General features: G+C 43.5%; 1 protein-coding gene across 2 annotated transcripts in view; it reads right to left on the reverse strand.

Annotated features, from left to right (window-relative positions):
• Positions 1-26,736, reverse strand: part of KCNJ6 (potassium inwardly rectifying channel subfamily J member 6) — a 295,076-nt gene that overhangs the window by 197,052 nt on the left and 71,288 nt on the right. For both annotated transcript variants that reach the window (XM_016938537.4, XM_063803681.1), the window contains exon 2: positions 21,797-21,848. In XM_016938537.4, coding sequence (XP_016794026.2) covers positions 21,797-21,821 — 25 coding nt within the window. In that variant the 5' untranslated portion in view covers positions 21,822-21,848. The remainder of the gene's footprint in view (positions 1-21,796; positions 21,849-26,736) is intronic.

The following is a 26,736-nucleotide window of genomic DNA, read 5'->3' on the forward strand; positions in this document are numbered from 1 at the left end:
ACAGGATAAAGCAGGTATGGGGTGAGCTAAAAAAAAAAAAATCAAGCCACAAGTGTTTTCCACAGGTATATTACTTCACCCCTAGACCTCTTTTTGTATCATTATAATTGTCTGGATATCGTAATAGTTTTCCAAATTATTTGGTCTCATTCACACTAGACAAGCTGGGTATTGGCCTTGGGTAGTTATTACTTTACTTTTTGTTTACAGTTTCTTCGTTGTTCAGAATCCTTCTGGCAACAGATAGTGAATGATTCCAAATCTCTTTCAACTTGATGAACTGTTTTGCCTGAAATGCTCTGGGAAAAAAAAAATGTAGGATCAGATCATGTGAGACAAAAATTGTGCCAAGTTGTTTGTCATTTTAGAATTGAGATCAGAATGTCAGTGCTTCAAAAATTGAGGTTGTTCTGTTTGCCTCTTAGACTTTTTAACTCCTGATATTTAAAAACCATCATAAATTATTAGTAGAATGATTATAGCAAGGGAATACAATTTGAGAATGCTTGGAGATTGAAATTCCATCTGACAAATCTGAAAGGACATTATGTTTTTAAGGAAAAAAAAAAAACCCAGAACCATATATCCTCTTCAACAATGTACTACATGTCACTGCCCAGTCATGTGACAGGCACAGCTATAACCAGGCAGCAGTAACCTTTGTTTTTCAGATTATAGATTAGCCTCCTTCTTTACCTACATTGTTTTGTAAAATGTTGTAAATGACTGAAGGGGGCCAGGTAAGGCCTCTTTGCTCTTACTGTTTATTTTCATTATAGATTAACTCCTCTCTTACTTCTCTCATGCAAAGACTTCATGGCTATCACATTGTCTAAGATGGAATGTTAAATACACTTTTTTTTTTTTGAGATGGAGTTTCACTCCTTGGAATGCAATGGCACAATTTTGGCTCATTGCAACCTCTGCCCCCTGTGTTCAAACTGATTCTCCTGCCTCAGCCTCCTGAGTAGATGGGATTACAGGCACTCACCACCATACCTGGCTAATTTTTTGTATTTTTGGTAGAGTCGGGGTTTCACCATGTTGGTCAGGCTGGTCTCGAACTCCTGAGCTCAGGTGATCCACCCGCCTCAGCCTCCCAAAGTGCTGGGATTACAGGTGTGAACCACTGTGCCTGGCCCACTCTTTTAAATTGGAAAGGAACTAAAAAGCTGTATAGAAAAGAAAACAAACTGCAACTAATTACATGGTTGTAATTCACAGAAAATGTAATCTGATTACATTTCTTTGTTTTCTTCCTATATAAGCAAGATCTTAACTTTTAACTTTGAAGCGCTGACCCATTTATGTGGAGTCTCTTTTCCGGATGGCTACTCCCAGCTTTTTGCTTGAATAAACTCTTTAAAACTGTATTCTGATTCTTCTTAATTGTTTCGGATTGATCTGTTGAAGTACAGGTTCCTGCTCAAGCTGGGTGTGCTGCAATTCAATTCTGACACTAACCACCTGGAGTTAGACTTCACAGATTAGGGACTCTGTCCTGGAAGCCACAGATTTACTATGGATTTGCTGTGTGTCTGCCATTTTGCACTGCATTTAGATGACACTGCTTCAGATGTCAGCTGCACATCGGGGTCCTAGGCTATCCTCACTTCTGACCTATGTTCTGATCAAACTTCCTGCTACGAATTCTGGGGTTCCTATGACCCATTCAGGTTCCATAATTTACTAGAATGACTAACAGAACTCAAGAAAGTGCCATGTCAATGTTATTAACCTTGTTCTTACTCCTCATCACTTTGGCAAACCCAAATATTCAGATAATTTGTTTCTTTTTGAAAGCTTATTATTATTTTATTTGCTTTTCTGAAGAGCTTAGGATATAAGAACTCAGGAGATACACTGACCAAAAACCATGAGGTATATGTTGGCAGCCCTTGAGGGATGTGCCTTGTTTTGACTAGTTGGATTTTCTTGTGAACAATGTCTTAAGTAGAAAATAACCCTCTGTGTTCAATATTATTTCTTGTTGAAAAACTTAAAAACATTTTAGCTGGCTTTCCTGTCTTAAGAGAGTGTGACAGATACTAATCTTCTATTTAAAATGTTTTAGCTGGTTTTTCTATCTTAGGAGAGTGTGACAGATACTTATCTTCCATTAATGATGCTCATTCTTGCCATGTCTCCTCTTGCAAATATTATCACAACCACTGTTGCATGGTTTTGTGAAGGTGTGACTAAATTTGTTCTGACCCCAGTATACCAGCACATAATATGGAAAATAACTTTTTTATTTAGGTGAATTTCACATAACAAAAAATTGACAATTTTAACTTAAAGTAAACGTTACCTACATTGTTGCACAATGCTGTATAACCACTACCTCCATCTAGTTCCCAAACATTTTCAACAGCCCAAAAGGAAATCCTGTACTCACTTAGCAATTCTCTCCTTCAGAAGGCAATTTTTTTATTTCTTAATTTTTTAAAATTTAATTTAATTTTACGTTCTAGGTTATCCGTGAAGGACATGCAGGTTTGTTACATAGGTAAGCGTGTCATGGTGGTTTGCTGCACCTATCAACCCATCACCTAGGTATTAAGCCCCACATGCATTAGCTATTTATCCTGATGCTCTCCTTTCCCCTGCCCCCCCAGCAGGCCCCAATGTGTGTTGTTTCCCTCCCTGTGTCCATGTGTTCCAGAAGGTAATTATTTTTAAATGAAATCTTTGTTATCAGTCGTCCACTTAACACCCACTTATGCCAACTGTGTTAGGGTACTTTATTTCTTTATCACTTTCTCATTTTTCCTAAATGTATTGTATATGGTTATAGGAAGACTTTAGTCTACTGGGTCTGGTTAATCAAATAGTAAATTCTACTCTATAAATAGAATCTATATCCTTTATTTTATCCAGAAAAAATGGCAGACACACAGCAAATCCTAGTAAATGCTGAATGACAGTTTTCCTGTAATGGTTTTGGATTAGAATTATATTGTCTAACGGTTGTATTATTTTAAAGATTTCTTTAGCAGGCATTAGTCATGACCAGCCAGAGACATGACTGCATATCTGAGTCAATGTGAAGATTCCACCAGAGGAGGATAATCAACACAGAGGAGCTGTCACACCTGTTTGTTAAAATAAGTATTTCTCACACTGCTTCAGGTGAGCCAGGTTGAACTGAACTGCAACCTGAAGCTACTATTCTCAGGTGAGCCAGCTTCCCAGAGTTGCTGTTTGGAGAGACAGATGTAATAACAACCTGGCTGCACGTGGAGGATGACAGGTCCCTTGTCATGCTAGGAGCTGGGGAGTGGCTTCCAGACACCATTTCACAATGAAGAGTGGGTCGTGGTTTGATAGGCACCTGTTGTCTATGGCCATACCACTCTGAACATGCCCAATCTCTTCTGATAGGCACCCATTCCTCGTGGATGGGGAAGGTGGGGGTGCTGCCAGGGCTGTGCCCAAGTGCCTGGTTCCATTTTTTCCCCCAACACCAGACAGCAGCCAATATCCCAGGACCAGCTCTGGGGCTCCTACAAGCTGGGAGCTGTTCCTGAAAACCCACTCAGCTCTCTGCTCCCGAAGCCTCTGAATGGGTACGGGCTATTGTTTTATGCGGGAAATTACCCGTCAAAAGAAACGCCTTCTGTTTTCCTACTCAGCATTGAGAGGCATATTTTTGTTGAGAGGATGCTTTATGTTGGGGTCTATGGCTTTGTTGGAGCCTGCTCACATAGACAAGTGAGTGGGAATTTCTCATAGACCTCTAATCTCTATGGATTCGATTTTGATTGTCTTTTGTGAGGATGTAAAACCCACTATTGGTCTCAGGTTCACTGAGGAAAAGAACCTATGGCTCTGTCAAGAAGCCATAGACTTAAATCACTTTTAATAAATATTTAGATTGGGTCTTACATGACAGCTCAGAATGTTTCAGTGGAATTGACACCAAAACGGGGGACTCGAGAGTGATGTCAGCAGGGGGTGGAATAAGACTTTTCAGTCCTCGTTCCTTCATCGAAACATCACTTTGAACAACTTTTCATGCATGAAAATTCCTTCACAAGAGCTAAGGAAACCAGGCAAGAGACTATAGCACCAGGGGGTAGCACAGAAATAAGAAAGGACATGTTGAAGAGGGAGGGACAGATTCACATAACCTGTGTCACCCTCCCCTAAACCTGAGCAGCACAGCATGGAGAGAGATGGCAGGCAGGCCCCCAGCCCCAGTCTGCAGGCCAGCATCTGCCGAACCAGCCCCCACGGCCACCCCAACACCAGGCCAGAGCCCTCAGACTTAGGCTCTGGGCACACCTGAGGCTCCAGAAAAATGCTGCAATAAACATAGGAGTTGGAAAAGAAGGAAATTCTGTCACTTGCAACAACATGGATGAACCTGGAGCACATTATGTGAAGTGAAATAAACCAGGTACAGAAGGACAAATACTGCATGATCTCACTTACATGTGGAATCTAAAGAGTCCAACCCATATGACGTGGTTTGGCTTTGTGTCCCCACCCAAATCTCATCTCAAATTATAATCTCCATAATCCCCACATGTCAAGGGAGGGACCTGGTGGGAGGTGATTGGATCATGGAGGCTCCTTCCCCCATGCTGTTCTTCTGAAAGTTAGTGAGTTATCATGAGATCTGATGGTTTTATAAGTGTTTGACATTTCCTCCTACACACTCTCACTCTTTCTCTCCTGCCGCCATGTGAAGAAGGCACCTGGTTCCCCTTTCACCATGATTGTAAGTTTCTTGGGGCCTCCCCAGCCATGTGGAACTGTGAGTCAATTAAGCCTCTTTCCTTTATAAATTATCCAGTCTCAGGTAGTTCTTCATAGCGGTGTAAAAATGGACTAATACACCATAGAAGCAGAGAGTAGGTAGAATGGTGGTTCCCAGAGGCTAAGGGATGGGGAGATGTTGGTCAAAGAACACAAAGTTTCAGTGAGACAGCAGAAGTTCTGGATGCTTACCATATGGTATGGTGACTATGGTTAATTATTATGCATTGTATACTTGAAATTGCTAGATCTACACGATCAGATCTACTACAATTAGACCCAGCGCAAATCTACAACAATTGCTACATCTATACTTGAAAATTGCTAGAAAGTAGATCTTAAATATTATCACCACAAAAATGATGTTTGTGAGAGGGATATGCTAACTAGCTTGATTGAATCATTTCACAATGCGTACATATATTCAAATATCACATTGTAAATATATACAATTTTATTCGTCCATGATATCTCCATGGAACTGGGGGGAAAAGAGACAAATGCATTTTTAAAAAGGGAAAGTTCTTGACACAAAAAATGCATATTTTTGTTCTGGTTAATGTAGAGAGTCAGCCTGTGTCAGGACAATTCAAAATTCAAATTTGAGAAATCACCAGAATTCCTATAGGCCAAGTCCTTTCTCTTAATGTCATATTTAACACCTTCATAATTTTTATGATATGACTGTTAGACAAACACAATTCTGAAGTAAAACTGTCATTCAGCAGTTTTACTTCAACCTCTCTCCTCGTGTTCAACTCCTGTCAGAAATGACCAAAAACTGGATGGCTTAAAACGATATAAATTTATTCTCACTGTTCTGTAGATGAAAAGTCTGAACTCCAGGTGTAGGGGGTGGGGGGCAAGTTCTCTCCCAGGCATCTAGGGGAGTGATATGGTTTGGCTCTGTGTCCCCACTCCAATCTCATCTGGAATTGTAATCCCCACATGTGGAGGGAGGGACCTGGTGGGAGGTAATTGGATCATGGGGGCATTTCCCCCCATGCTGTTCTTGTGATAGTGAGTTCTCATGAGATCTGATGGTTTTATAAGTGACGGGTTTTCCTGCGCACGCTTTCTTTCCTGCCACCATGTAGGACGTGCTTGCTTCTCCTTTGCCTTCTGCCATGATTGTAAGTTTCCTGAGGGAGGTCACCTAGCCATGCTTCCTGTTAAGCCTGTGAGTCAAGTAAACCTCTTTTCTTTATAAATTACCCAGTTTCAGGTAGTATCTTTATAGCAGTGTGAGAACGGGGAGGATCCTTTCTAAGGATTCTCCCTGATACAGGGAGGGTCCTTTCTGGCTTCTTCCAGATCCTGGTGGCTGCTGACCGTCCTTGGCTTTCGTGGGTTTACTCCCCAGTTTTCAAGACCGGCATCTGTAAGTCTCTGTTCTGTCTGCATGCCACCTCCTTCCCTGTGTGTGGTCAAATCTCTCTCTGCTTCCCTCTTACAAGGATACATGTGATTGCATTTAGGGCCCACCTGGATGATGCGGGGTATTCTCTCCAAGTCAAGATCCTTACTTCCATTTGCTGAGATTTTTGGCCATATAAAGTTTGGCCATTTAAAGGTTCCAGGAATTAGGATCTGGATTGTCGAGGCCAATTTTTAAATCTTCTACAGTAGTTAAGCAGATTTCTATACCGTAGGACATTTTGAAACATTTATTACACTAAATATAATTCACTGAGAATCTCAAGAGGAGGGCTAAGAACTTCCTAAAATTGTTGAATCTTCAACACCCTTCTTCAAGCCCGCTTTAAAAAAATTTATTCTGAGGCTATCATGAGACTAAAGCCTCTAGGAGTACTTCAGAAAATGTTATCCTACGGATAACTGGGCAACATTTCATATATACAAACTCCTTGTCTAGCACTCAATACCTCACTCGATCCAACCCCATCTGTCATTCCTAGACTTTCTCTTACTATTTTCTTACTTAAAGTGTTCACCTTTAGTATGTTCTGATCACTGTTCTCCAAACACATACTGTGGTCTCCTGCCTCTATTTTTTCTCCTAAGTGAATGACCACTGTATTCGTCCGTTTCCACACTGCTAATAACAACATACCCAAGACTGGGTAATTTATATAGAAAAAGAGGTTTAATGGACTCACAGTTCCATGTGGCTGGGGAGGCCTCATAATCATGGCAGAAGGTGAGGGAAGAACAAAGGCACGTCCTACATGGAGGCAGGGAGAATGAGAACCAAGCAAAAGGGGAAACCCTTGATAAAATCATCAGACCTTGTAAGACTTATTCACTACCACGAGCACAGTATGGGGCAAACTGCCCCCATGACTCAATTACCTCCCTCTGGGTCCCTCCCATGATGCGTGGGAATTTTGGGAGCTACAATTCAAGATGAGATTTGGGTGGGGACACAGCCAAGCCATATCAGCCACCTATCCCCTTCCCCACTGCACCCCTAACTTGCAGCACTGTGACCCCTTTCTCTCTTATTAAGTCTGGGCATTCTCCAAGGCCCAGCTTTCTCTAAGTCTTCCTTAATCCCCCAAGAAAGGATCTCCCCTTTTCTAAATTTTAGCTTTAGTGTTGAGGTACCCTGGGGTCAATAATAATCAAGTATAGAAATGTGCGAATAGTTACTTTTTTTTGTTTTACAAGCACCTTCAAAGTCATCCCTTTATTGATTGTGTTGTCTTTGCAATATGGAAACTGGAGCTAAAACAGGAAGTTAAAATTACAGCATAATGCTGGGGTTCCTCCAGGAAGTGGGGCATTTCAGGTTGAACTTCATTTGATACCGTGTCTTAGTTTAAAAAAGTGAAAAAGTGGAGTCTGCAGGTGCGCCTCTCTCACTTGGAATCTCATCATCTATTTCCTTATGATAATTAAGTCTTGTTCAAAGTAGTGTGTAACTTTTTATGTCAGACACACGGGTATGGCTCCTGTTTTGTAACTCACCTCCTCCCCGCTCCCTCATGGTGCCTACTGATAAATACTTAGCGACTACTTGGTTATTTCCAATTTATTAAAAAAAAAAACAGATTTTTTAAAAGAGAATGCAAGGAAGAATCGTGTAAAATAATTCTGATGAATGCAACTCTCGATTTACTCAAAGAAAGATTTCTTTCTTCCTTGATGGCCTTAGAGTAACATTTCCAAATCTGACAAGAGAAAATAATGAGAAAACCTCCATGGGAGAGATTAGAGATGGGTCTGAAACCTTTCCTCTTATTAAAGCCAAGGAAACAGGGTGGGGAACACACACAAGCAGAGAGTAGCCTGGATTTTCTTCTTAAATCCAGACTCGTTTTGTCCTTTTCACGTCTTACTGAGAGTGTTCTTGTTAAGAATGCGTGGTGGAAGAAGGGACCGCAAAGGCTTGTCCCTGGGATGTGGGGACTCAGCGACTCTCAGGAGAAAATAATTTTGGGAAGGAGGTTATTGAAGAGTCAGGGCACAGTGGCCTCTGGGTTTAACTGGACACTTCTGAGTATGAGAGCTATAACCTGAATTAAATAAATCTCCACTAAGAAAAATATCCCTAGCAACTAAGCAGGGAATGATATTTGGTTTGGGTTTGACTTCAGGAAATCAAAAGTGTGCTTTATCTCCCTGAATTCTGTGAGCTGGACTGTGTGAGTCCAGGAAGCAATCACCCTCTATATCCCCATCTGTCCAAGGGGAGTGTGTGGTACCAGGAGGGAAGCACTTGCATATTTGGCAGGAAAGATCACTGGTATTTAGCAATGAAACCCACAGGTATACTCTGGCTACAATGAGATTTCAGGTGTAAGGTGCAGTGTTACTTGTCAGAATAAACGTACTGCAGGTAACAAACACCACATATCCAAATCCCGTAAGTAGTAGAAATTGGTCAACAAGAATTTTTTAGTACCTAATGGAAATTTATAAAATCATAGAGTGACATCATAACCCTTGGGTTTTTTTTTTTTTTAACCTCGAGTCTTTAAAAGGGTTGAATACAGTACAAGGTGATAAAACTCAACAATATGAATATTATTATAATGGGCTTGAGTTGAGAATAGTAAGTAAAACAAGGTATGGAAGATAATGATAATTTGTCATTTTCACCTTTGTTTGAGTGCCTGATATGGGACAGTTGCTATGTTACATATTTTATATGCATTATATATTAGTTTTCAATATATGAATATATTATCTCTCTCTCAGCTTTCAGTGTATCTGTTAGTTTATATACACAGGGAACATAATCAAATGCAGTTATACATATTTATATATGTATAAATATACATATTAGCACACATGTGCACATACCCATTAGCTTTGTGTATATTATGAAACCCAGGTGGGGAGCTGGTGTGATCAGTGGCAGAAACTCGGACCAGAGGGGTTAAGTGAGTTGCCTGCAGCCTCACAGCTAGGAGGTGGCTGGGCCACAGTTAGATCAGCTCTGTCTGTCTCTTAAGGCCACACTGACGCGCCTCACCTGATAAGCACTACACCCTCTGTGGACGGCAGGGATGTGCTAATTGTGGAGAAACCTTTATGAATGCAATTCTGGGCTGCAGAGAAATTCTGAGTCAATATTTAAACATGTAGATATCCCCAACCCCCAACACCTTTGAGCCTGAAATGTCATATCTTGTGATAAAGGTGACATGGAATCAGGAAAGCACACCGGGGTGTAGGAGGTGATGTTTTTACTGCTGAACATCCCAGACGCCTTGACTTTTTCCTCTCTGGGAAGCCATCGAGGAGGTGGCTTTCTCCCACTGGTGCCATCCACCTTCATCCGAGTTTAATTCCCCGCAGCACTGGAAGCCAGGGTGCTTCCCCGGCCTGCTTCCCTTCCCCAGCTGAATTCAGGGAGCCTGTGGGCTGTCCCAGCTCACACACCTGTCACCAGGGAGAAGGGCAGGCCTGGGAGCTGGGGGGTGATAGATTCTTGATGAAAAGTCCCTGAAGAGATCAGTTTCCTTTCGGTGACAAAGTAACATGAGGCAAAGAGGGCTGCATGAGGTGAAAAGCAAATTCCTCCAAGAGGTGTTTGCATCAGTCCCGGTCTGGGAGAGGCCCATGGCTCTGCGTGGCAGGCTGTCCTCCCCACCCTCGTAGCTGCGCTCTGCGGAGTTTTAGCCTTTAAAATTCAGTGTTCTGCTGCTCCCTCTGACCATCTGCTCACTCAATTTCCAGAGCTGAGGCTCAGCGCTTCCTAAACATGCTGCCTTCTCCCCAGCTGTGGACTGTCCACGCTTCCCTGATGAGTTAGCCATCTACCCTGTATCCTCCAGGCTGTCTACCCTGCACCCTCCAGCTTTTCTCTTGGCCACACATCTGGGCATCTCTTCCAAATGGCCATTTGTTGTTTGCATGGCCATTTGTTTGCTCTCTGAGGGTGCAGGGAAAGGCTGGCACCCCAAAGTCCAGCCATGCAGCCTAACCCAGGGCCTGTGCCATCCTGGGGGAGACTTCCTCTCCTATTGCCCTCTGCCTTGCCTGGGTAGAACCTGCTGTTACCAGAGGTTGATGGGAGGATGAGCAGAAGTGGGAGTGGCGGGAGGTGGGGGATGGAGCCTGAACCGGGGGTGGAGGTGGTGGGAGGGAGGAGCGGGCTCCTGGAGCCAGGTGGCAGCTTGTGGGAGGAGGGCGGGAGGGACAGTGAGACACAGTGAGATGGGGTGGCAGTTGGTGGGAGGCGGGGAAGGCGAGCGGAGGAAGTGTGAGGCAAGAGAGTTTAAAAATGTGTTTATTTACTTTTCTACTTTGGGCTGGAGCAAAGGCAAGTGGGGGCAGGTGCCTTTCATGTTCCCTCTGGGAGCTGGGGGCCTCCAGCTTTGCAGAGGTGCTTCTGCACTTGGGTTTGGTTGGGGCTCCTGGATGTCACCTGGGCACCCCATTGGCTTGGAAGGGGCTGGGAACACATCCTGCTGCTGGGTGTGTGGGGGCCAGGGGGCAGTGATGGAGACAGAGGCAGAGGTGTGTGGAGCTTGTGGCCCCAGTGATGGTGGTGGCCGCCTGGCTCAGGCCTCTCTGAGTTGCCAAGCTGGGCTGGTAATGCAGTGACTCATGTCGTGAACAGCTGCTTTGCCCATGATTACTTTCTGTAAGAGGAGTGGCAAATGAGGAAGGCCAAAGTCCCTGTGAACCCATGCGAGAGAGGAAGACACTGGAGTGAAATGCTCCATGGAGGCTTTGCCCACGCAGGGGTGCCCCCGAGATGGGGGCACATGGAACCAAGTGAAAAGGTCCATAGCTGCCCCAGAGCCGGGATTTCCATTACCAATAACTTGGAAAGGCAAAATTAGTGAGAAAAATTATTATTGAGGAAGTCATCGGGCAGGCCCTAAAACCTGCTGTTGTGGAAAGAATGACACTCTCGTTCCATGTTCTGGGAGAAAATGGCCAGCTCTGCTCAGAATCAGGGTCCCCGCCTCCTCCATCTGCCCACTTTCCTGCTCTCCTGTGTCTGTCAGTCCCCAAGGCAGTGGTATTTCCAACTCCCCGACAACACCATCACGATGGAAAAATAAGTGCATCTTTCTGAGCCTCAATCAGATCATCAATTAAATAGAGATTCTTATGTCTGAATTGTCTCCACAGTCAGGTGGCTGACCAGACAGACTCTCCTGGTGGCTTCCTGGAGTGGTTCAGGTTGATCATCCCAGTGTTAGGCAAGTGGAAGGTGGGAGGCCTGGAGACCATAGGCCTAGGGAGGGTCTGAGACTGACTAGCAAATCCTGCCATTACTGCAGAAGAATAAATGCCTGGGTCTGTTTGGCCTTCCTCTTCCTTCCTGGTTTCATCTACAGCATTGATTTTCAACTACTCCCCTGGGGGTGACTTTGCTCCCCCAGGGAAAATTTAGACATGTCTGAAGTCACCTTGTTGTCATACCTAGAGGGAGGGTGCTACTGGCTTCCGGTGGGTTGAGGTCAAGTTGATCATCCTACAATTCACATCAAGAATTACACAGCTGACAAATCTCACTGGTGGCCACGCTGAGAAAGCCCAGTTCATTCCTTCCCAGTGCCAGAGAGAAGGTGTGGGCATCAGAGAGGTGAGTTTCTTACCAACCAAGTAACGGACATTCATCAGAAGGTGAGGGGCAACGTGATCTCCAAGACAGCAGAAAGAAAGGAGATGAATTTTTAGGTAACAGTTCTAACCCCATTTCCATTTGCACAAAGACCAGTAATAACTTACAGGAATGTCATGCGTGATGGTTCTAAAATTTTGCTGTTTTGCAAACCCCTGCATGTTTGTACCAGTTAAATGCTTTAAGCCACATGCTCATTCTGGATATGGCAAGGGAGGGAATTGCATTCTTATTTGGAAATGGCCGTTAGGGGGAAGATCCTGGGCAGTGAGTGCAGGAGGCAGCAAATAAAAACTACAGGATCAAGAAAGTCCCACCCTGAGGGACATGGGAGGGAGAAGAAGGGAGAGCAGGCAAGGCGGGAAGCCCCCCCTGCATGGAGACATGGCTCAGGCCTTCTAGTCCATTTCAGCCCTGTCAGCCTCAGAGGTAGGTAGGATCTCTGATTCCAACTGAACATGCCTGTAATCTCAACCAGGAAGCAATTATCCTTGAGTTTAAAAGATGTTTTCCAGTAAGGACAAACGTATCTCACAGTGAAAAAATACCAGCTTTTCAGAGGAGCACAGACAGGGAAGAGCCTACTGGCTTGCTTTTGCTTTCAATCAAAGGATGCTTTTCTGCCTAATGGTGGGACTGAAATGATACATTGTACAGGGACTGCACTAATGTGATGAAGAAGCATAAACGAAGTTTCTGCTGCTGCTCCCAGCCAGCCCTTCTTAGTATCCACTGAGTGCCTCACTCGCCTGGTCCTGCAGGTAATCCAGCAATGAATAACAAAAGAGAGGCTGAATCCCTCAGTTACAAGTTGAGATGACAGGAGGCAATTTGGCAAGCGTGAGCAGACAGGGGTGGTGAAGGAGTGTGATTTAGCTCTTGGAGCCATAGGAGAGCATGAAAACCCGCCTCTAGGTTGGCCTTCAGGACCTGTTCCCAGAAGCACATGGCAGAAGCTCTTGGTAAGGGAATGACTGCTTCTGTTAGTACCTGTGCTGGCAACTCAAAACCTGCACCTGCCTCCAGTCCTGTGGCTCACCTAGCTCAGCTCACCCTGCAGGAGGGGCACACGGTCCCGGGGCAAAGGAGGCAGGCGAATGCGCAAGGAGGGGAAGTGGAGAATTGTCAGAAGGCGGTCTTGCGGGGAGAGACTGGGCAGCCTTAGTGATACCTGCCCACTATGGAAGAGGAAGGCAAATGAGAAGGGAGGTTTTGGAGAGAAGAAAGGCAGTAGAGGGAAGTAAGTACCATTCTGCAGGGACAGTAGAAGGCACACTGATGGACAGCTGAGGGGGATGGAGTCCCTGTGGGACTTTAAGAAGACCCCAAACCTCCTTTATAAAGGAAACGTTGCCTCTGGTAGGGACATAGCAATGTTTTCCTGGGTGGTTGTCACTGCAGAGCTCATTAGACAATAATCAGAAATAAAACATCACAGCCATGTCTTAAAGTATGTAATGGCAGGAACTGAGTTGTCAAGAGTAATGAGTTTAAGTCAAGTTACTTTTGAGATGATGCTATAACTACCTGTGTGAGTGTGAACCTGAGATAAGGATCTTAGTATTTAAAGTTCCTAAATTTCATTGGTAGGGAGAAAGTGCATTTTAAAAAGCACCATCTAGTGGGCCTGGAGTAGCTTTTGTCCCGGGGGATAAAGGGTCATTTAGCACCTTAAAGACCATATATGATGAACAGCTCTGCCCCGCGTGAGGTGACAGAACGTCTTCCTCGGCCCTTAACTCCCAGCCCAGCTACAGGATCTACAGAATCTACAGGATTCTCCCATTGTCAGGAACGCTGGGACCTCCGGATGAATGGGCTCCCATCTAGAATTCTGACACCTGCTTTCCTGGCTCTTTGTCTTGGTTGCTGGGACCCAGGCTTTGTCTTTGTAGGCAGGTGGTTCTGGAGGCATGGGGCAGTCATCTGCTCCCTGACGGTCAACTCAGGTTTTCCCCATGCCCATCCTGGCCTGTCTGTCCTCAGGTCCCTGCCTCACCCTTAACCTGCTCAGCTCTGTATCTAGTGGGGGGCGGGGAAGCTCTGTCAGCTGACATCCAGATGGGCTTAGCCAGTGGGGGCTCCACTAGGAGCCTGGAGGTGGGTGGGAAGGGAGAACCAAGGTATTTCTCTCCCTCTTCTTGGCCTATAGAGGCGTCTCTGGCGGTGACCATACCTCCTGCATGGCTCAAGCTTTCATCAGACAGGTAGGCTGTCGTTCCAATTCTGTCGCCCCTTTCCATCCCTATGACCTAGAGGTAGTGGTGGTCCCCAGCCATTGCTGAGAGTAGATTATCTCCCTGTCCCCCAGTCTGGCTTCTCGGCATTTCTTTTCTTTTCTTTTGAGATGGAGTTTCACTCTTGTTGCCCAGGCTAGAGTGCAATGGCGCAATCTTGGCTAACTGCAACCTCCACCTCCCGGGTTCAAGCAGTTCTCCTGCCTCAGCCTCCAGAATAGCTGGGATTACAGGCATGTGCCAACATGCCCAGCTAATTTTTGTATTTTTAGTGGAGACGGGTTTCGCCATGTTGGCCAGGCTGGTCTCGAACTCCTGACCTCGGGTGACCCACCCGCCTCAGCCTCCCAAAGTGCTGGGATTACAGGCATGAGCCACTGCACCCGGCTGACTTCTCGGAATTTCTAGCATGCAGTTCAGCCCCTCTGTCCTCTGGTGACCATACATCCCTCCTTCCAAACACAGAGTGGAATTGTGCCCCCTTCATCTTGGAAGTTAGGCGAGGTTATTGACTTGCTTTGGCTAATGCAATCAGAGCAGAAGTGACATGTGTCATGTGGCACTTCTGGATGGAATTTTTAAGATGCAGTGTCAATATACCATGTGCTCTTCCCCACCATGGCCATGGATGTGAAAACGCAGGTGGAGATGCAGCCTCCGAGACTGTGGGGGTCCCAGGGTGACCCTAACATGTCCAGTTCATGGCTGACCAGCGTGGACAAGTAGCATAAAGGAGAAATAAACCTGTGTGCATATGCATGTACGTTCAGCCACAGAGATGTTTTTGTTATTGCAACATAACTTAGCCTCATGCCACTGATATACACACAACTGCCCTATTTGTATCCTAGAGAGTAGGGAGTTCTTTCCCAAAAGGCACACTGACTGTGGACCAAAAATAACTCCAAATGACTGAAGGCTGTGCCTACCAATGGAAAACCCTAAACTCAATATATTTGCATTTGAACCAATTGTAACAGCTTCTCAAATGACTCCTTCTACCACCTGCATTTCTAGCCCTGGGGTGTCTCGAAAGCTTCGCCAAGCCTCTCCCCTAAGCTCAAAGTCCTTTCTTGTCCTCCACTACATCCCACTGGTCACCACCTCTTAAATTCATTTCAGATCCACTCTTGTCTAGGTCCCCAGAGCCTCTCAGCTCATGTGGTGTGCCATCTCCTGGATTCTTTCGTCCGTGTATGCCCAACCTGCAATCCACGCCATGATGCCTCAGTGGATTCCTTCTAAAATGCTGATCTTCTTTGAAACCTTCAGCACTGCCCCATTACCCACAGGAAAAATCCAAGCCACATACAGGCCCTTTTATAATCTGACCTCTCCTATCTGCCCAGTCATCTGCTATCAATGCTTTGCTCTTCCGCCACCTCTGTCCTCCCGCATGACGTTCTAGCACTTACAGTCCCATTGGCTGCCTGGTGGAACCCTGATCATCCTTTAGGTGCCTTTTTGATGCAGGAGCACACTGGGGTCTGTAAAAGGAAAGCCTCGTGGCCTGCACCTGCAAGCTGCAGCGACTTACAGGATGCTTCTTCAAGAGCGCATGCCACATGTCATAGCTGTTACTCTCTTGCCTCCTTTGCCCCCAAATGTTGCGCCTGGTGCAGGCAGGAACCCCATCTTTTTGTCTTTCTGTGCCTTAACACAATGCCAGAGCTATAATAACCACCCCATAAAAAAGGGAATAAATGATTAAAAACCACTCTGCTTTAATTGAGCTAATTTAATGTGTGGTGATTGTAATTGGTTCTCTGTCTTCATTTCATCTGACACAACAGCATTTCAAATCTGTACTAAATTTGAGCTGTTTCTTTAGTCATAGGAGGAATTCCCTCTATATCAAAGCAGACAGCCAAGACCTCTGAACCCCTCACAGAGCAGGTCCTTGACTCTTTGCAGAAAAAGAAACCATAGTCTTTTTGCCTGTTTCTGGCTGGATGAAGATTCAGTCCCTGGAGCTACTCAGAATAAAGCTGCTGCTCTGTTATTTATTTGGAAATGATGAGTGCCTCTTCTCTGCTCCATGTGGATGTGTTATGGTGGTGATTTCAAGGTGGACCATGCCCAAAGGGATGGCTGGGGTAGAATGGCTCATGACGACAACCCCTAGGGATGCTCTGGCTGCCAAGGAAAAGTGGGGAGTGGGCATGCCTGAGAGAGACTGGCAGGATAGAGACAGAAAGCAAGAGGAAGCCAATTCCTTCTGCCAAGATGCAGAGACAGCCACAGGTAGCTCAGGCGGCCCCCACTTACTGATGCAGTAATGCATGGCAGACACACAACTGATGCAGAGAAGGGGACAGAAGTGTGATTTCAGCTTGCCAGCAGAACCCTGAGGTGGGGCGGGGGGGGTCCTAGGGACGGGATCCTGCAGCCAGGAGAAGACATCAGGGCCAAGTCCACTGCCTGTTCAACTCTTGCAACTCCAACACCATGCACAAGACCAGATATCTGATTACAATTTAAATATCAATGAAGCCATGTGGCAAGACTTCGTGGGCTGTATTTGATGCATTCCCAGGACCTCCAAGGTTGGAGGGCAGTGATGTGTCAGCAGACAATGACCATGAAGAAAATTACCTTTGGAAATTTATGTAAGAACAGCCTGCAAAGTATTACATGCAGACCATGATTCAGAACTTTCAGGCTATTTGCCTGCCTCTGCACATCTCCAATTTGTCATCATCTGAGAGGCCAGGATAGAGTCTACTAGGCTGTGTCACCTCTGATGATGGCACGGTTTGGGTCACTGCATGCCTGTCTTTAGACAATATTGGGAGCCTCCACTAGAATCAGGCTTTCAGTTTCATTTCAGTCAGTGGGTGTAGTGGTAAAGTGCTGGTTACCAGCGAGCAAGCTGAGAGTCACCCTAACCCTAACCCTAACCCTAACCCTAACCCTAACCCTAACCATCCAGTGTGGGCTTTCTGGTTGCCCCATTTGGAATGGACTTCTGGTAGTCTAAGTATGAAAATATCCACTGTGAAGATGCAAATAGATATTAACATTTCAAAGGGTAGTGTTAAAAAATTGGCAGCCCACTTTTTGATGCGATCTATCCATCTGACAAAGGGCTAATATCCAGAATCTACAAATAACTTAAACAAAATTTACAAGAAAAAAACAAACAACCCCATCAAAAAGTGGGTGAAGGATATGAACAGGCACTTGTCAAAAGAAGACATTTATGCAGCCAACAAACATATGAAAAAATGCTCATCATCACTGGTCATTAGAGAAATGCAAACCAAAACCACAATGAGATACCATCTCAAGACAGTTAGAATGGTGATCATTAAAAAGTCAGGAAACAACAGATGCTAGAGAGGATGTGGAGAAGTAGGAACACTTTTACACTGTTGGTGGGAGTGTAAATTAGTTCAGCCATAGTGGAAGACAGTGTGGCGATTCCTCAAGGATCTAGAACCAGAAATACCATTTGACCCAGCAATCCCATTACTGGGTATATACCCAAAGGATTATAAATCATTCTACTATAAAGCCACATGCACACACATGTTTATTGTGGCACTGTTCACAATAGCAAAGACTTGGAACCAACCCAAATGCCCATCAATGATAGACTGGATAAAGAAAATGTGGCACATATACACCATGGAATACTATGCAGCCATAAAAAAAGGATGAGTTCACGTCCTTTGCAGGGACATGGATGAAGCTGGAAACTATCATTCTCAGCAAACTAACACGAGAACGGGAAACCAAACACTGCATGTTCTCACTCATAGGTGGAAGTTGAACAATGAGAACACATGGACACAGGGAGGGGACCATAACATACCAGGGCCTGTCAGGGGTTGGGGGGCCAGAGGAGGGATAACATTAGGAGAAATACCTAATGTAGATGATGGGTTGATGGGTGCAGCAAACCACCATGGCATGTGTATACCTCTGTAACAAATCTGCACGTTCTGCACATGTATCCCAGAACTTAAAGTATTATATATAAAAAAAGATTTAAAAAAATTGGCAGCCTTTAGAAGGTTGAAAGTTCACAGGCTGTGAACTGCCACGCTTAGTTTGCTAATTTTTAGACCCCATGGACCCTCTCTTTGTTAAATCTCTCCCTACCTTCTCTCCCTCTTTGCCTACCTGTCTTGTCTTTGCTCCTTGTAATTCTGTCTCAGTCCTCCTTAATACCCCCTTCTCTTGGGCTTTCCTCATATACCGTACATATATTTTCTCTATGCTTTGTGCGTGTTTTTGTTGTTTCTCTATCTCTTCTTCCACATCTACTTTTCTTCCCTTCTCCATTTTTTTTCTTATCCTTACCATGCCCATCCTCGTTTCAATAATGTGACGTAAAATATTTTAAAGTATTTTTAATTTATTAAAGTTGCTGTAATTTTTTTCACAGCAAAGTCCTCAGAAAAATAAAGGTGGTTTTAATCAAACATTTAAAATTTGCTAATGTTAATCAAACATTTAAAATCTATCTCTTGCTTGCCCTTAAAAAAATGATCGAAGTTGACTTTTTGGAGGTGGTTGATGAATGGCACGTAGCGGAAAGAAATGCACCTCTTCCCTGCTCTAGAAGAAGACATTCCTTTCCCATTATGGTATTTGCTTAGCCATTGATGTGGCTAGCCATTTGCTAGCATGTGGACACCTAGGGTGATGGGAGAAGAATCCCTATCCAGTTCTAGTTAAACATAGAGATGTTCTAGTAACCAGATGGTTTTTGCTTGGCAGTTTAACAAGCAAAGTGTTTATTGGCTTTGGAAACCCATTCATAGCATTGTGTTTTGGGTATTCATGGTTCTGTCTGTTTTTTTTTTTTCTTCCAGAGTGTGGCCATGGTTTATGTTCCCATCAATTTTATTGTGTGGTAATTATATGTTAATTCTTTGCTCAGCCTACTGATAGAATATCCTTACCTAATTATGTATTTCATTGTAGATTTCTATGTAAAATAAGTGTGTGGTATATTTAATTAGTCATGAGTTTAATTTAAATGATATGTTTGGTATGTTGACCACATGATTAGCATTTGTAGCATCTATAGAAGTTGCCTCACATCTTATATATTTTATAATTTGCTGTATCTTTGTAAGGACCAATAAACTCGGACATTGGGTATGACTCTAAGGTCTGTTCTCAACTTTTAAATTTCCTTATGCATTGAGAAACATTTATGCAATCTTTTTCATAATGACAGAGCACACTAGAAGAATGGGTGTACCCAGTCATCGACCCAAGGATTCGGAATTCAACTTTGATAGAATTCTCTTATGACAGTTGATTCACAGACCAAAATCATTAGAAATATTGTCCAGCCAAACCTGAAACCTAAAACCAATAAATCGATAGTCAGGTGAAGAGCTCTTATTTAAATGTATCTGGAAACCAATATAGATGGAAAAATAAAAATAGCTTTATCAGAAATATTAATCAGTACGGTACCCATCCAATTCAGTCAGGTGAGTTAAAAATAATATTCACTGAACCAGAGTATCCATTTCTAACAGAAGCCTTGGGAAAACTGTTAGCATCATAACTTATGTGCAACACCATCTGATGTAATTCACCCAGACACCTGAGACTCCATTCATGGACAATGATGCTTAGGTTCTAAGCCACTGATCCTCCTGTCATTTAGAGAACGTGTTGGCGAATTTGGACTTAAAGATTAGAAAGAAATCTGCTCATGTGCTGTGGATTGTGAATTAGTTGATAAGGCCCACGGATCCACTGCATATTTGGACAATACAGGCTGGTCCATTTTGTGATGGCACTGGCCACATTCTTTCATTCCAGGTCTGAGAAGAGCACATTTCATCACTTTAGGATGCTTTCACTTACAGAGAACCAGTGATATGATTTGGCTCTGTGTCCCCACGCAAATCTCATATTGAATTGTAACCCCCAATGTTGGAGGTGGGGCCTGGTGAGAGATGATTTGATCACGGGGGCGGATTTCCCCTTCAGTGCTGCTCTAGTGATACTGAGTAAGTGCTCGAGAGATCCAGTTGTTTAAAAGTGTATGGAACCCCCTCCCCCCACTTCCTCCTGTTCTGGCCATGTGACATGCCTGCTCCTTTTTTGCCCTTCACCATGATTGTAAGTTTCCTGGGGCCTCCCCAGAAGCTGATTAGATGCCAGCACCATGCTTCCTGTACAGCCTGTGGAACTGTGGAGCTAATGAAACCTCTTTTCTTTATCAATTACCCAGTCTCGGGTAATTCTTTATAGCAGTGCAAGAATGGACTAATACAACCATTTTGGGGTTTTTCAAACCAAGTTGTAAATTCTTTTAACATTTTCAGTTTGCAAGGCTACAGGTGGAAAAAAAGGACGGAGCAGAGAGCAGGGCAGGAGATGATACAGAAATAAGAGCAGGGGAGAGGGGTGTCAGTGCTGAAGGGATTTTTTTCTTTACCCAGTCCTTTCATCACAGTGAAATTAGCATGTGTTCAAGACTTCTGTAAAATTACACAGAGGTTTGGGGTCAGGAATGAAAGGAAATCAATGTAAATAACTTTTTAACGTTATATTTTCTTGGTATGGGTGGATATTTTGGAATAAAGATTCACTTACCATGCTACAGAGGAAGACCTGTATTTAATAGTCTCATGATTAGAGGAGGAGGAAGGTGCACAGTTAAATGTGGGCAACATTAATGGTTAATTTTTGCAGGCCAAATCTAATAAGGTGTTCACGGAGAAGTGTTCGTAAGCCTCCATTGTAACTTTCCATATGAAATCTATCATCAGGAGAAATTTCCATTTTTCAAAGGAAAAAATATGCCTTGTATTTCATATTCATATGGTCTTTAATAATTAGACTTCATCATAGAAAACTGCATTTCTCATTTGAAGAAGGCTTTATTCTAATAAATTCCACTTTCCCTTTTTATTTTTATTTTTTATTTTGAGACCAGGTCTTGCTCTGTTGCCCAGACTAGAGTACACCTGGCTCACTTCAACCTCCACCTCCCAGGTTCAAGTGATTCTCCTGCCTCAGCTTCCGAATAGCCATAATAGGGATTGCAGGCATGCGCCACCATGCTCAGCTTATTTTTGCATTTTTAGTACAGACAGGGTTTCACCATATTAGCCAAGCCGATCTTGAACTCCTGACCTCAAGTGATCTGCCCGCCTCAGCCTCCCAAAGTGCTGGGATTACAGGCATGAGCCACTGTGCCCAGCCCCCTTTCCTCTTAAAAATGCTTTGTGTATCCTATTTAGCTTAAGAGCACTATAACGCTATGTTCAAAACCTAAATCATTACAAGCTATTTATACTGCAAGCACTCCATTTTTTAACAGTTCTGTCTGAAATTTCTGAACGACACCTGAAAGGTTTAACAATGATTTACCATTCTTTCCTCTCTTTAGATCATCCAGCCCGTGGAATAGATGGATGCCCAGAAAAAACTTCAGCTGACTTTGACTAAACCTCCTAAAAGTCAGGTTGAAATTATTGTGAGTCCCAATCCCCAATGCAGTGTTACAAATAACATCTATTTTTATTCTTCAGCTCCATACTGTGGGTAACAGCTTCAGCAAAGAATTTGACCTCAAGCAAGATGAACTCCAAATAACGCATAAAGTAACATCAACATGATGCGGTACGTGTGAAACAGATCTCGGTCCCGTAAGAGCGAAAGAGAAGGACAAATCAGATCATCACACGGGATGTCTTTTTTGTGCGATTTTGCATTTTCCCATTCAAAACAAAAGATAAATAATAAATTTGAAGCTACTCACTCATGGATTCTGTCAGCTTGGCCATTGTTGCAGTTTCTTCTTTGTGCTTTTCCTGGAGGTGAGAAGAAAAGACAATTATCTGTAAAACATGTCTTAGATATGAATTGATCTAATTGCCATTTACAGCTATATCTCTCTTCCTTCTTTTTCCTAGGTCAGAATTTGGTTTCCAATAATTAAATGAATAAAAAACCCACATGATAGTTATATTATCAGTCAGTCACTGAAAAGAGATTTTTAGGGCATTAAAAAGCTTCCCATTGCTCTTGGAAATGAGCATCTGTCACACTGATCTTGGATATATATAATTGGTGACGCACGACCAGTTTTCAAAACCTCTTTGACACTGGATTTTTGACATCCATATGCCAATTTTTTTTTCCTCTCTGTTTTCCCCCATTGAAGCTTTCTTGGTATTTTTGGAGTTGATATTTTTGTAGTCATTTGGTTTCTTCTTTCCAAAAAACTAAATAGATTTTATACATATTTCTTTGTCTTAGATTTTTGGGTTCCTGGAGCCTTTAAAAAGTCATAAGTTTTGATGGGTTTATAACCTTATCTACTTTGGGCTAAAAACATTTTGTTTTAACCGAGATATAGGTTATAACCCACTGAGTTTGAAAGCCAGAATAATACATACAGAAATTGAATCTGTCCTAATTAAAAAATGACTTTGGAGCTATTAAGAATACTGGTCATCTCTACTGAAAAGTTCTCTTTAACTTCTCCACAGTTCTTTGGGTTTAATTTCTTTGTGTTCCTAACATATGTAGTAACTGCAACACTGCCCACTATTATTATACTTTTTTTGTAGCCTTGTTTTTCTGTGAAACTAAAATATGTTCATTATTTTAAAACTTCAGAAAAAAACTGAAAATTATAAATCTAATGTCACCCCCAGAGGAAATCATGGTTACATTTTGGTGACTGCTTTCTAGGCCTATTTCTTTACCTGTGCATATTTACAGATATGGGAATATGATCCTATCTTCATAGAGATAAATATGTCATATACACATTTTGTGTTGAAGCAACTTTTTCACTTAACATCATATCATGTATCTTTCTATGCCAATAAAGGTAGAATATGTCATCATTTTTTAATGACTGCATAGTATTCATCATGGATTATATCATCATTTCCTTTACCAGATCCCATTTAATTTACTTACAATTTTTCACTACTTCATAAAACACTGGGATGAGCATCTTGGAACTTATATGGTTGTGCACTTGTCCTGTGCAAGGTATTTTCTGAGGATAAATCCTAAGGTGAGGTATGGCTTGGTCAAAAAGTCTAAATATTAAAAATTCTGACATATAGTGCTCAACTGTCCCCCACAAAGGTTGTACCTGACAGTGTATAAAAGTGTTCAGTTCCTTACATTCTTGCCAGCTTGCCAGTGGCACTAGCACTTTTGACTCCTAACCTTTGCTAAATCAACAGGCAGACAACATTATCTTGTTATTTTACACTGTTGTCTTTCTCTGACCTTTTGTTTATGGACAAATGTAGTGTTCTTTCCCATGTCATCATTACGAAGTTTACTCATGGTTTCACATTGTTGTGTTCCAGCCCCTCTGCCATCAACATTTTAGTGCTTGGAAGCCCGGGGTGGTATTTGCTTTCCCCCATGGCCCTGGTACAATGCTGAGTACAGTCTAGCAGTTTGGCTAACACTTGAACTGATGTGTCATGGCTTGGGTGTTGTAGTACGGATAGCAAGATCATTATTCATCCTCCTTATGACACTGTTCTCAAACTGGAAGGGTATGCTTTGATTGAATGGCAACAAACAACTTCGCACATGGCAAGTATTCTTGATTTCCACAGCCCTGTATTCATGACAACGAAATCAGCACACCACCTCTTACTTAAACTAATAATTGCCCTTGAGAACAGAAGGAGCTAAGGAGCTGTAATCTGTCAACCTGCTTGCTGTGGAATTTCACCCATGATATTTAGCCTACCACTTGGGTTATGTCAACATGCAGAGAAACAGCATGGCGTGGGCCAGTAGGGAGGCTAGGTGGCACGTCACAGAGCTGAATAAGACAGGCAGAGAGGAGCCTCTTACACAATGCCGGTTCATGTGAGCGTGCACAGCGGCTGCTCACCAGCCGACCCCAGCGGGTTGTGACAATTCAGGCCTAAAAGCTGTTCCATGGCAGGGACTCAGTGAAGTTGGTCCCAGAGCTTGTTCTGTCTCTGCGTGTCCTGTCAGTGACTCTCAGCTTCCCCTCATAGCCCAGCTCTGCTGTGTCAGTCTGTCTAGCTGTACTAGCTCTCCTTGTGTCCTGGTCTGTGACTTGACTTCCCCATTTTCTGGGTCTGTGCTCCATCAGGCCTCACTCTGGATCACAAATCTCTTCAGCCTGACCCTCCTCTGATGGCAACAGCAGTGAGAACCCCCCAACGCCAAACCATAGGCGTCCAGATTCCAGGCATTACATTTTTAACAAGCCCTGTTTAGTGTGTCTGTTTTCTTGAGTATGTGTGTCACCACTTTATCTCTTGTGACCTAAGGACCCTGCCACATTCTGGACCCCATTCTTGCTGGTGGGTGGTCCTTGCAGCTATTTTTGTTCAGATGTGCTGGATATCTTAGTCCTAGAGATGTCAAATACTGCCTGGACCAGCAATTTCCTCTTCCCTGTAGTTAAATGGAATCCTCTGACATTAAGTGGGGAGAGGCTCCTAAAATCCTAAATATAGCTCTCCCAGACTGACTCATCTATATCATAACTTATGGTGGAAATCATGACATATGTTTTGGTGTAAGTGGTTTAGTTATTCTATTGGATGTCTCTAAACTCCTTATGTCCTTCCCTCATTATCGGAAAGTTGATGTTTGCAGTTACACGACATGTATATCCAATAAAGCATTTACATTTCATTCTTGGTCCCAAGCAAATTCTCCTTATTTTAAAGCCAAGAGTTTCCTTCACAGCAAATTTCCTGGTTGTTGGATTTACATTACTGGGAAGAGATTTAGAATTACAGCATATTAAAATTGGAAGTGATTCTTTCAGAGATTGTCAAGTCCAACGCCATAGTGATGCAGTTGATGAAACTGAAGCCCAGGGAAGAGTGTGATGTGCCAGGAAAGGATTTAGAGGGAGCCGATCTCTTTCCCTTATCCACAACCTCTGCTCTCCCAGAAATCTTAAGGTCCATCAAACCTAAGCCCATTTAGCCAAGATCCCTTACACAACAGTCCCAGTGCGGTGTTGAAGTTTCCTAGATTTGCCATTTCTATGTTCTTTCTTCGAGTATTCTCATTCACAACAATGTCCCTAATTTCCGTGAATGGCTGGCAATGCCCAGATTTGCATAGCCTGCCTGACCTCTCCATGGAACCCCCACTGTCCACCTCTTCTTCCTTCCTCACCCCCTGATATTTTGCATTTTTTTTTTTTTTTTGAGATGGAGTCTCGCTCTGTTGCCAGGCTGGAGTACAGTGGCATGATCTCCGCTCACTACAACCTCCGCTTCCCGGGTTCAAGCAATTTTCCTGCCTTAGCCTCCCGAGCAGCTGGGATTACAGGTGCACACCAAAACGCCCAGCTAATTTTTGTGTTTTTTAGTAGAGACGGGGTTTCACCACGTTGGCCAGGCTGGTCTTGATCTCTTGACCTCGTGATCCGCCCACCTTGTCCTCCCAAAATGCTGGGATTACAGGCTGAGCCACCGTGCCCGGCCTATTTTGCATATTTTAAAGTTGGTCTTCCCTCGCTGCACTCTACTTAGGAGACTATTAACATTGCTTCCACCTGCTTGGACCCTCAGCTACAACCCTGAAGGTTTATCATGAAATAGCTCTGGGGGATCTATCTAAAACACAAACCTGACATGGCCTCTCCCTGCTTGAAATCCATCAGTTCTTTAGCAAGTCAGAATGCAGTCCTTGCTTTGAGCCAGGGCCCCTGGACCGATGGTTCTTTCTTCTCCACTCATACCTTAGGTCCAGCTCCCTGCAATCCATGACCATTTTCTACCTCCTTGCCTTGGCAAGCACTATTCCCTCTGCCTAGACACTCCAAGTTCCACTTCATTCTTGTCCTCTCCAAATTCATCCCTAAAAACTCCGCTGGGTACCACCCAGTCTCTGCTGGCTCCCCTGCTCTTTCTGACCATTTTCCTGAGTTTTATCTTTAGGTTTGTTTGTGCACAAATGCATCCATGTGTCACATTGTATAATTTGTTATGGCATTGAGGGACTCTGGAAGCTCTGGAAAATTCCAAAGCCCCATCTCAATAGCCTCATCTGGAGGTCATGGCTGGGAGGTAGTGTGTGGTAGACCAGAAGCCCTGACCACTAAACCTCCCTAGGAACCTGGACAAGTCATTTTACTTTTGGAGCTACTGTTTCCTGGTATGCTCATTTCAGAAGTGGTCCGCTGCTTGCTGTTTTCTGCCCCGTCCCCCATCCCTTACTCCCGCGGAAGTCAGCAACATGAAGAGGATACCTGAACATGCTTTGATAGACTGTGATTATTGGTGATATTTTAAGGTGAAAAAGACAGATATATTTGTTTCATGAACTTGTGTTAAAAATGTCTTTCCCTGGGGGAGCCAAGGGTTTTTATATCAGAGGTAATCATCTCATGTTCTTTTAAAATGAAAAGAAAATCAGAAAAGCAGGAATCATACTTGTTGGGAGAAAAGAACTAACTTTGGCCTGAAAATTTTTTGTTCTTGCTTATTGTGTCTATCCCACTTGGACGTTCTTAGAGAGAGTGGCAGGGAGAGAGAGAAAGAGAGCACATGTATAAGAGTTTGGAAGCCTGGGTCTAGAAAGGTTTTTGTCATGGTTTTACCACTTCTTATTCACTCATTAACTAATCTTGGAAGCTCTAATTTTCTCATCTGTGAAGTGGGGATAGGTGGAATTTGCACTGCCTGATTCACAGGACTGTTTGAGGAACAAATGAGACAA

This window comes from Pan troglodytes, chromosome 22 (genome assembly GCF_028858775.2).
Source record: "Pan troglodytes isolate AG18354 chromosome 22, NHGRI_mPanTro3-v2.0_pri, whole genome shotgun sequence".
Taxonomy (NCBI): Eukaryota; Metazoa; Chordata; class Mammalia; order Primates; family Hominidae; genus Pan; species Pan troglodytes.